The 12553-nt window shown below is 32.1% G+C and overlaps 1 protein-coding gene across 1 annotated transcript in view; it reads right to left on the reverse strand.

Moving 5' to 3' along the window:
- Positions 1–12553, reverse strand: part of LOC127855766 (PDF receptor-like) — a 200666-nt gene that overhangs the window by 76555 nt on the left and 111558 nt on the right. Inside the window, exon 2 of the mRNA XM_052391568.1 lies at positions 3448–3550. Coding sequence (XP_052247528.1) covers positions 3448–3550 — 103 coding nt within the window. The remainder of the gene's footprint in view (positions 1–3447; positions 3551–12553) is intronic.

A 12553-nucleotide genomic window follows, 5' to 3' on the forward strand; every position in this document is an offset into this window, starting at 1 on the left:
AAAACCCATATTTATAAGCGAATATAATAATGAAAACAGAAAGAAGCAACTTTTACTGTTCATCATAGCATTACACAGGCAAACACTAAATTTAACTGCAACACCATTGTAAACCAAATTTCCACCATATGGATAGTGTATTAGGAAATGTGTCTCAAATAATAATTTAATATCTTCAAGCAAGAACGTATGCGATTAAATTTCTTTCTTGGTGGATTTCAGAACAAGATTTCGGGGTAAAGTTTTAACATATATGCGACTCTTTGGTTTACGAGCAGGACACACTATGGGAACAAGCTAAGTGGTTGGCAAAGCGGTTTTGCGGGCGAGATATTCATTGTTTTTGCTCTCTACGTCGTACCTTTTTTTCAAATCTTCACCAAATTTTCTTAAAACGTTTATTGACATAAAAATATAGGCCAAGCTCGACCGTTTATCGCTGGTACCCCAACATTTCACCTTAGTCTCAGACCTCACCTATGTCGAAAAAATACCTTACTTAATTACTCTAGTTAATGGCTTAATATGTTAATTAAGTTGCATCACGGTATCAGTATTATTTTTATAATAATAATAATAATAATAATAATAATAATAATAATAATAATAACATTTATTATTATTATTATTATCATTATTAGTAATAATAATAATATTATTATTATTTAATGTATTTTTAGTTCATGTTGTTTTGTCAATCGCATCCATCAAGGCCAATATTTTTCGTTCAGTTATCAGGTTTCTATAATGGAATGCATTTTTTATGATTTCCTTAATCAAAGTCATGCTATTTAAGAGCGCGGATTCATTATTCGATTTAAAAGCTCATAAAATAAAAAAAAACACTTTTTTAAAACTGTTTCATGGATCTCCATCTCAAACCATATGCTCCAGATTTGATAATGAGATAATCGATAATGCCACGCTAACTCCAATAAGCGTAGACAATATTGCTTCTGTGTTTATTTACAAAAAATGGCTTGGTTAATATGGTACAAAGCATAACTACAAACTTTATTTAATCTGAATAAATATTGCATTAGTATACTTGTTTATTTCAATTATTGAAGAAAACAATCGCTATTTGTTTATATTATGCTTCAATAGTTTACGCTAGTAACGATTGTTTTAAACGGACCTGTTCACGGTTTGATAAATTGCCACTATTTTAAATATATTTCAGATTTGCACATTTCCGTGATAGTTTTGTTCTGTGCAAGGAAACAGTAACGCTTAACATTTTCCATGCGCTAAAATATATATTACATTACATACATCTTTTAACGATTTAAAAGCTTCACAATTATAAAGCGTTACAAACTTGAAACGATTGAATTATAAGGAAAGTTATGTTGTTATCGTTATATTATGTGACATTAGGAGGATTGCTTATATAACGTATTTATTACATAGTATACATGTTAGCTCGAACGGTTGAGTGGATTAAAGCGCTTATGATATATTCTTTTAGTCACTGGTTCTAGACAAGGTGTTGATCACATTTGTTTCTTTATTTCTTTTTTATTTTTCTTGTTTTAATCTGGAGCTCTTCAGATCCGATGTTTAAATTTATAATTTTATAGAATGTACTGTCAAACTTCAAGGCATGCAAACTATGTGAATCCTTTCGTTTAGTTATGGCATCGTTGAATGTAACTACCTTATTGTCAACTTGATAACAGACCTACATGATGAACTTTATAGTATAGATCAATTACCATTTTCCCACTGCCGGCAACACCAAGATTTTGTTCTCTCATCATCAAGCGGACACGAAGACTAATGTAAGTCGACCGTCCCATCTAGATGAGAAAGCATCGATCGATAATACATTAATAATTTCACTGCCAGTCGCAAATATCCCCAGAAATCTAGACTTAATTGCGATGTCTACACTTTGCTAAAATAGGAAGAAGAAGGTACCCTCTCACTTCGCCTGTTCTCCTGTCAACTCATTTGACAAGCAGACATGCCCGCAACTTACATAATTATGTGACCTAAACGGTGGCAACGAACATGGAATTTGCATGCATTTTTCGTTCTACAATCTTTTGTAGGAAAAAGGAGCATGTAATAGTAAACAGTATACTATATTTAAGCGAAAAAAATAGTCTTACACGTTTTCCATTACAATTATTTATATAAAACATGTCATGTCTTTTTTTCTAGTTCGCTTGTATTGTTCTTGTTGTGTAAAAAGGTGTGTGGTCGTTATTGCGTTACATACTTTTACATGTTTTAGGTTTGCGACCTTTATACTGACTAATTAATAATTGAAATGGTCCGTATATATATGTTATATTTTTTAACATTACTGTTTAGTACACACTATGCAAATAAAGTATCGACGCCAGTGAATAATCTGTTTCCATTTCACTTTCTTACTTAAGCGAGGTATGTTGTATTTAGTTTAAACCTCATTTTTATTGTATTATATATTACATCTGTTAAATTAGGTCAACGTATCGCGTCTATGGCTTTGAGGGGATAACGAGTTCGTTTTCAACATAAATGTAGAATATGTTTATGAAATATTGCTCAATATTAAATTCAATAAGAAATACTTGTTTATAAATATACCTGTCGGTTAGTTATGTCAAGCATTTTTATATAATGTTTAACATATATTTAAATAGTTTGCACATGCTTTTTATACTTCTATAAGTTCATAGACTTATTTTCATGAGCCTCGTTCTGTGCAAAGGTATCTTTATGCATGTGTAGTACGCAAAGGCTAATCAAGGTCGACATAATTGCGCCTAAACTAGATTTTCGTTAAGAACAGACTTCCTCTCAACGCAAAAAAAACCATAAAAAGTGTCCTCCCCGACTTACCTGTGCGGATTGCACTTGCTCTGGACGATACTTCAAGCACATCCATTTTAACCAAAATGCATGGGTCATATTCATCGAATTCAAATATTTTGCACAGTACCTTAACTGATTCATTGATTTTATAACACTCTAAATTCGCCATCTATTGCACTGCCCATGTTTAATCATAATTATTTTGTATGTATATAAAGATGGAAAATCATTACATTTTAAGAGATAACGATGTATACACATTTGGATTATCGTGGTTATCATAAACATTTATTACAGGTAAAGTGCTGTCAGTTAATGTTTACAGTTACACTTTCGTGTTCATAAAGCTTCTTTAAAAAACAGACACAAAAACAAATATACCATAAAGAACATTTTGTTTTTACACCGCATGTTACAGTATTTTCTACAAATATCATTAAACAATAAACCGGTAGAAAATATCGTGTGCGTGTTTTTCCGACTTGTAAAAAATACCCCAAAAGGATATGAAATTTAATTAAAATATGCAGTCTAACAATTTAGAATAAAGAATTGTTAAAACCATTATTCACAGTCAAACAATTTTGTATAAATGGTAAAGGTTTATCATGTTAGCCAATTACAAACACACTACATTACCTTCGATATAGGCTGCGCTGCCAAGACTTTTGATGCATTCTGCCTGGTTCTTTATACTCCAAGGCGTCTTCATAATTTCATTGAATATCGATCCATTGGTGATCTGAAGAAGAAACGATAGAGTAGTTGTTAATTATTATATATGTTTGCAATTTAATGCTTGTGACTTCACCCCTAAACGGCTTAGACCTTCATTATACAAATGCAAATTACGTACAGAATAATGTTTACTATAACGCTAAAGTACTGGCATAGAAAAAAAGATATAAACAAAGTATACCACACCTTTCAATATTACAAATAACCAGCAGGTCTTACACAGAACAGAACATCGTGCTTTTAACATCCAAGTCCGACGCGTGATGTGCACTAATAGATTTTTTTTTTCCTTTTTAATTTCACAGATCTAAGACCTCATTTGCTCCTGAAAACAATCCGCAAACTATTGGACTTTTAATTTTCCAATTTCCTTCAGATTGTTTCTCATGAGGGAGCGCAAAAGGAACACATATTTTGTCTCGCTAACACTCTCTTATTGGACTTATCAACATTGCGACGCCGGGGTGTAAAACATCTGAAGGCTCGTATAAGGCGATATACAATTATAGGCTAGCAACTAGTGCGCGCTGAATAGAGGCAACGTGAAACGTTATCTAATTTTAGACCAATAATGAATAAAAAATGTATCAAACAGGACGCATGTCGACTATGTTGGATTGACGGGGAACGAACAGGATTAGTTTTAGCACAACAGCTGGCTGCGGTACGCTTAGAATGTGTAAACACGCCCAAATTATTATATGTTTATTCAAATAAATGCTACGGTTATATAATTATGTGAATAATTTTGCACGTGCATATGTTTTATTGCCATAACCATGACATAAAACTAATTCCACATTATAAAATGTTTACTCATCGAGAATCAAAGTGTTTAAATTTTAAAAACATTTACGTGGCTCTTAATAATATATGTTGTGTTCATACGATGAAGAGTGTCATATCTTGATAAGTTTAAATACTACACCATTAGACTATTAGAACCTTAACTTTAGTAATATGCTCGTTATATAAGCCCCAGATATCGCCAATATTTCATGTTATTACTTGCAGTTTAAGGAACATTATAAAACTGCTTCTTAAAATTAATACTTTTTTTATAAAAATACATTATTTCTTTTTCCAACCCTGACATTTACACTTAATGTTAAAATTTTGAAATGTTTCTCTGGGAGCTTAATGAATGTTCGTACGATAATTATTTCGTGCTTCCATATCAAGATTAAATTCTAGCAAAGTTGATTATCAGACACACCAAATTAGTTTATTGTTGATGGAAACCGAGTTGCCATACATATGTAATTAAAGACATCGAACAAAATATGATTTCAGTAGACATTTCACAATATTACTTACGCATTCCTATCACTTGTTTGCATCATTACCTTCTTTAATTCAATAGTAAATATTTCAACACAAGCATTTCTATTTTAAGAAAAAAAAAGTTATACTGGTGCACTATGTCGTTTTCCTGAAATAGTCTCTGATATAAAAATGTTTTTAACATATCTGAATACCAACATATTGCGTTAAGGAACGACAACACAAATAACATAAATTACAATATAAATCTTAATGCAATGTCTGAATTAATAAACATCATTTCGGCAAAATTAATTTGTAATGAAATCCTTTTTAACTTTCTAATTAGAAGTATTTGATATTGTCTTTATAAGACCGATACATTGTGATTCCCGATCAATAACTAAGGATTGGAAGTCTTTGACACGCGCAAAGGTTACGGTTTTGTTAAAACTTTTAAAGGAATGTAGATTATGCATTATAAAACTCATTTCCTCTTAGTCAATTCGCTCGAGCTTTGTATTCAACTTACTCCTAACAATTAAATGACAAACATAAAACAAAAATAGATCGCAACTAATTGCAAATTGATAAAAATGATTAGATTATATTAATATCGTACGACACACTTTTACTACAAGCTGAGTCACTATACCTTAAAGTTACTAAGTCAAATTAAAATGGTCCACGGAGGCATTTTTTTGTATGAAAGTCAGTTTTCAATATTTACCCACAAAAGTGATTCAATTGATCAAATATAATAAAAATGCATGAAGGCAAATATGATCTTGTTTATTATACAATCATTTATTAGTTTCAGTCCAGTGTCTTAGCGTATCTAAACCATACACTATCGTTGAGAATGATGCAGTAGATTAATATTGCTACAACATAGGTGCTTGACGATATCTCTACCTGCAATCGCTATAATGACTTCATATCTAAATGTCTTGGATTTGGGCAGCAGCTATTTCGTATTGATTATTCATATGAAAAAACCTGTTGCCATCTTCGGGAACGTTATTTCGCTCGATCTGTCGACGGATGTACTTTTGTAGTACGATCTGTTTATATTTATATATACTTGTATAGCCATTCTTCATTTATATTACAGCTTCCTCTTTTGTCCTGATTGCTTTTACGGCTGTTCAAACAAGATGAATTAAGCTGACTTTTGTAATTGCATTAAAATGCATAACCATTTCTTTGCTTAAACATTACACGATTCCATTAAAATGTTATTGGAAATACACGAAATGAAAACCATATTAAACACTTTTAACAATTACATCGTAAAACGACCTTATACAAAGCGTTCTACGACAGATTGTCTTAAACAACGACTAAAATTTTAGTGTTTTTAGAAGTGATGAACTGGTAATTACGCCGAGTTTAGAAATGACACTGTTTAATTCCCAACAAGTCGTCCTTATAAATTGATTCGGTGAAAACATAATATACAACGATAACACATTAAATGATAAAAAAAAAATATTCTTCTGATATGTACAACAAATGTACAACGATGCCTACACAGTATTTTATATTTTTATTTATCAATGTCAATTTTCTATAGCATCTGAACCAACAAAGGCCGACCGTTCAAAGAAGTAAGATCATTACATTTAAAAACGATCAACAATCAGGTTTCTTACAAACAAGTCTAGACTGTTAATGACCTATGCGATTGGATTCCGTAATCACAATCTATACATTTCTTGTGATATTTCCGTGATGTTTTCGAAAATGGTAATTACTGATGAGATAATTGACATAAATGTGGTAAGACATGTCAAGATTATTAGATTACCAGTATTTTGCTGAAAAGGATGAAGACATTTGCTTTGCAAATTTGTTTAACACAGACTCTTCGAAGTATTGCACACTTACAACGGCATATAAAGAAATCAAACAATAATGATATCACTTTATAACATTCATTCCATGGATATATATGTAGCTTATTTATGAATATATGTCATATACACTTTAATTACATTAAATTCTAAATAATTATAAATAACATTCGTTTAATATGTTGCTATTTTTACTATTTTAACACTATATTTATATGATGTTTCCATGGTTATTTTTGGTTACATTATATAATAGTTTATCAAATGCTAAACCCTGTTTCCCTTGATATATAACCATTACGAATTTTTTTATCTTACAAATGTGTAATATACTATTAAAGCGTTTTTATTGGCTTATTTTCGTTCGATTGACCAATCGAATTTTGTTATTTTGCTAAAATGGCGTTACAACGTCAAATGGCGTCACGAAATGTATACAACATTCGGGATTCATTATTATGTTTGCGTAACTATTTATTTATTTTGCTCATTTAAAAGCATGTGATAAAAAGATCTTACACTCGTGAACATATCATACCATATTTTATTAAAATCTTCTAAGAAATTCGTTAGTAAGCCAAAGGCCAAAGGCTCGCTTACTAACACAATTCCTGAATTCGTTTAATAAAATATGGTTTGATATGACATCTCGTGTCAGATCCTATATATATGAAAAATAAACGTAAATAATTCATTTAAATAGTAACATTATTTGTATAAAACAGCTTCAATTGTGTTTTCTGGATTAAATCAACCATAGTATCATGATACATGTATTGTAATTGTTCTACAAGATGTATTTCATTCCGTTCAGTTACAAGGAACAATTTACAATCAAGGGTATTCAGAATTACCAGCCAATTTAGGGTTTTGTACAGCTAACACTTTATGCGCTCCATTCCTATATTTAAACGTGATTTGTTTGACCACTTGCCTTAAAAATGACTGTGTATTGGATGTTTTTTTAACCTCACTTCTCAGCAGCGGATTTCAATAAATTAACTATTTTTAATGATGTCAATTATGATGTTTTTTGTTATGTTTTAAGTTGGTGTTAACAGATCTGTACGCTATTCCCTACGTTCATACCGTTTTTGCTACAATAACCATTAATTCCAACATCTGCCAAGATAATAGGAAATCGCTTCGTATGTTGCCAGGGATTAAACCGTTATGTCGAATAAAATAAACTGAATACGTTGCACATTATTGGGAATGGGTATAACCTTTAAAGTTAAACTCCTTAATGCGTTTATTGGCTCTGGTTTTACAAAAACAATTAATATCCGTGCAGATTAACCAGTTATCACGAGAGACTGACCTTGTTACGATACATATAAAGTCAATCTTCATGCACTATTATTGAACGTTATATGAAGTAACATGTGGGTGTCATATTTCCTAGAAGTTTCCAATTTTTAAATGTAATCAGTGTGTCAAATATTCAAACTATAGCTCAATACATGTATAACCTTGTACGTACTTTTATGCGTGAATGTCTGTTTTCTTAAACTAGAGCTTTGTCACAGACGTGACAAATACCCCCACATGCCGCACTGACACAGAATATTTTGCATGTTGTCTTAAAAAAAAACCAGCGAACACCATGCTCAATTTTTAAAATGCATTAAGTGACCCCGTGACCTAGTTTTTGACCCGGCATGGCCCATGTTTGAACTTGACCTACACATCATCTAGATACAACTTCTGACCAAGTGTGGTGAAGATCGGATGTAAACTACTTGATTAGAGAACAGACACCATGTGCAATGTTTAAAACGCACTAAGTGACCCCGTGACCTAGTTTTTGACCTGCCATGACCAATGTTCGAACTTGGCCTAGACATCATCTAGATGCAACTTCTGACCAAGTTTGGTGAAGATCGGATGAAAACTACTTGAATTAGAGAGCGGACAACATGCTCAATGTTTAAAGTGATCCCCGTGACCTAGTTTTTAACCCGGCATGACCCATATTCGAACTTGACCGTGACATCATCTAGATACAACATCTGACCAAGTTTGGTGAAGATCCGATGAAAACTACTTGAATTAGAGAGCGGACACTTAATACGGACCGACCGACCGACCGACCGACCGTCAGACAGACAAGCTCACTCCTATATACCCCCCTAAACTTCTTTTGTGGGGGTATTATAAAGGCCTTTTGAACATTGGAGTAATGTCTGAAGCTCCGATTGTCATATATTGACAGCTTTCACGTCTCGTGACAAAACATCGAATAATATAAAATATACTTGTGCGTAAAAGAGCATTTGTATCAATATCACTGAAACGATGCAAGTTCAAAACATTCATTTTTGTCTTTAAGACTACATATTATGTAATACTGTTGAGCTTTTTGACACTTTACCTTGTTATATAAAAAGTGTAACTCTCCTACTTGTGAAGCTAAATATCTTCAGTGTTTATAATTTCTACATACAAGGGAACTTTACAAATTCAATTAAATTTACAGCCGAACTTACACCCTTGTAAAATTGAATTGGATTTAAGACTAAAATATTGATTAAATAAAGCATGCTTGATACCGAACTAATTAACACATGTACACAGGATAATGATTATAATTTCACGTATAGGTCCTGATATTTCATTTGTTTAATTACCTTTTAATTTTTGAATATAAAGACCTTCGGTATAAGATTGAGCAATTTGCTTTGATCACACAAGCTAAATATAAGATTCATCCGCTTGCTCTGTTGACCACTCGCCTGACGCATTATGTAAAGGCAATTTTTATCTCTGTACACATGACACGCGTGTAAATATATTAATCACGGTATATTATAATTATCACGGTATATTATAATTATCACGGTATATTACATCAAGTACACTTGGATCAAAGCCTACAAAGCTCATTTTTTCACTGTTTGCACTAGAAGATAATATAGACCTTGACGAAAAGTGACAATTGTTATGTTTTTTTGCAGTTCGCCTTATGCGTAGGATGTCTGATAGGATACAGTATAATTAAACAAATGTCTCATGCACATGTGTTTTTCTAAATCATTTTCCGAGCACATCCATCATCAGATTTTCCAAAACGTCTCCGGCAATTGCTATCATCGTTCCCGTGATATTAATGGCAATCTGTTAAATATTATATCAATTTAAAGCACCGCTCTCACTCTTGATTACGTTCTTGATTGCACAACATGTCGACTTGTTATGTTGTAAAGGAACGGTTATTGAAATGAACACGTATAGTCATGTTATAAAACTTTCAATCGTATATTGTGTTGGGCCTGCTTATTTATATTTTTGTATCGAAAGTGCATGGCTTCTATTGGACACACCTAGTTATGTTAATGTTGAAAACAAAACATGATGTCTAGAGTTTATATAAGAAGAAGCTACAACACGTCAAAACGCTCAGTTGAACGTGAAAACGTGAACACAATAAACTTAATGGACAAAGTAAAATAATGAAGCACATTATTTAAAGTGATGTGAATGAAAGTAAATGCATCTTTGGCTATTTTCATTAATGTGTCTACCTTCGAGCGGTTAAGAACCAATGACTTACAATGGCTGAAATTAGGTTTTTTAATTTTCTTTAAAACAAAAATAAAGATCCAATAATCAACTATTCATGAAAAAGTTTTCAAAATGCCAATCAACCGTTTTCAAATAGAAACCCAATTGAAATCTCCATGTCAAACATCACACACTCCACATGTTTGTTTAGTTTTACATTAAGTTTACTGCTTTTTGGCACTTTTTTGCTTTTAGCAAATTATTTGGTTAGACGCGTTGTAATGGAATTCCCTTTTTTATTGTTTATGTATTAATACATGTAGTAATGTATTAGTTTAGTTTAAACCTATTTATTTTAGCTCGATTGCATAGAAAGTAATTCCTACTTATTTGAAATGCTCTCGAGTCCGTTTCCTGGGCCTAGAACCAGTACTTGGTGTCTATATGGGAGATCGAAAGAACGCTACCACAGCGGGGATCGAACCCGTGACCTTCCGGTCGCTAGGCGGACACCATATCCATTACACCACGGCGAGTAATGTATTGATGTGTGATACTATTAGCGTAACATTTGGATACATGACGAAAGTGTATTCTGTTCTAATAAATGAATGTGAGTTTCGATATTTTTTCATGTAGTTCAAATTCTTGACATTTCGATCTACATCCTGATTTAATGACACAATGCTGCTGTCTCTGTCTTGTTTTAAGGCTTTATGTTGTTGTTGTTTTTAATTGACCGTTTGTTTAAATATGATGAAATCGTCTTGCTTTTGTTCGCTCAATTTTCCGTTGATTATTTCGGATATGATTTTAAGATTTATCACGTATGATATGTGTGCTATCCGTAGTTATGTGTAAAGCTAATGTTTATATGAACACTAGCAACTTGATGGTTAACAGAAGACGTTTATTTTAACATTTGTAAATGGCAATCGCTTCGTGTGTTGCAAGGGATTAAAGCGTAATGTCACATAAAATAAACCCAATGTTTCACATTATTGTTTATTGGTATAACATATTTTGTTCCAACGATTTTACTCTGGTTTGAAAGCGTTCACCATTATTTTGAACATATTTGCATTTGCAAATTGCGACAGAAAAATGTTATGATATAAATGCTTTGAGCCAATCATATCTCTTAGCAGAGGTTGATCGCGAAACTCTGTGGCATTATTTTGGTGTCACAGTTGGTGAATCGTGGGATCGATCTGTAAAAAAACGTAGTCAAAGTCTTAAATCAAATAAAAGCGCAATGAATTAATGTCAGGGTGTCATTACATTATTTATAGAAATAATTAAACAGGACGATACAAACAATATTAAAATCATAAAGATTTGAATACACGCTATGGCATGTTAATGTGCTGTTGATAAAACTAAAATGCAATCAAAAAGAGAAATACAATATAATTGGAATTCAATTTAATTAAATAGTCGTTAAATAAGTAAATGCCACACAATAGCAACTGTCTGAGAAATAATGTAGTTACAAATGTGAAGCAAATACAAATGTCTTGGCTTCAGTCTTTTAGAAATTAGCATCGTATATTACAATCTCCAGATCATCGTTGTTTCTCAAAAAGAAACTGTTATGCCGAGTGTAAAACAACCCGACTGCATGGTAAGGACGAATATACATAAATTGTTTATATTTACAGTATACATAAAATATCAAAGTTAACTTTATACATACATTCTTAGGTTTACAGTATGGGGGTTGAAATCACCAATACATGTTTGAACCTTACACATGGTTTGATATTTGAACAGAGTTATATAATCTCATCGTTTGAAGACAAGCAAATCAGAACAGATAGTGCAACATCTTGAAATATTGACCAATTACCAACTCTTTTCAGCCTCATTATGCCAAGTTAAATATGACATTTAACAGAAGAAACGGTTGGACAAATAATGTCTGAAACCCAATTAGTGATCAAGGAAGACACACAGCGACATTAACACTTAACGTTGATCTCCTGAGATTTTCAGAAATTTAATGAATTGTTATGTGACTATTAGAAAGAAATATATTACCATGTTTCATTTCCTGCTCAAGTACAAAGTGCGTGTGACATTGGGCAGACATACCTCGTATGATTATTAGCGACAGCACAGCTCAATTGGACCGCGAAACGCGTACGGCTTTGCAAGACCATATTTGTTTGGTATAAACAAAACTAGAAAAGTTCCATATCAAAAGCGATATCTTATTTCGTAAATTGCTGTATCACACGATAATTTAGAACAAGTTCAAATTTAAAAAATCGGACGAAATCTAAAAATAAGAAATGTCTTGAGCACATTTCTTACCGATGTACCCATTCATTTGAAAAACTTACATGTCAAACGACTATACTATTTCTATATATCTTGGCCTT

The sequence above is a fragment of the Dreissena polymorpha genome, chromosome 13 (genome assembly GCF_020536995.1).
Source record: "Dreissena polymorpha isolate Duluth1 chromosome 13, UMN_Dpol_1.0, whole genome shotgun sequence".
NCBI lineage: Eukaryota > Metazoa > Mollusca > Bivalvia > Myida > Dreissenidae > Dreissena > Dreissena polymorpha.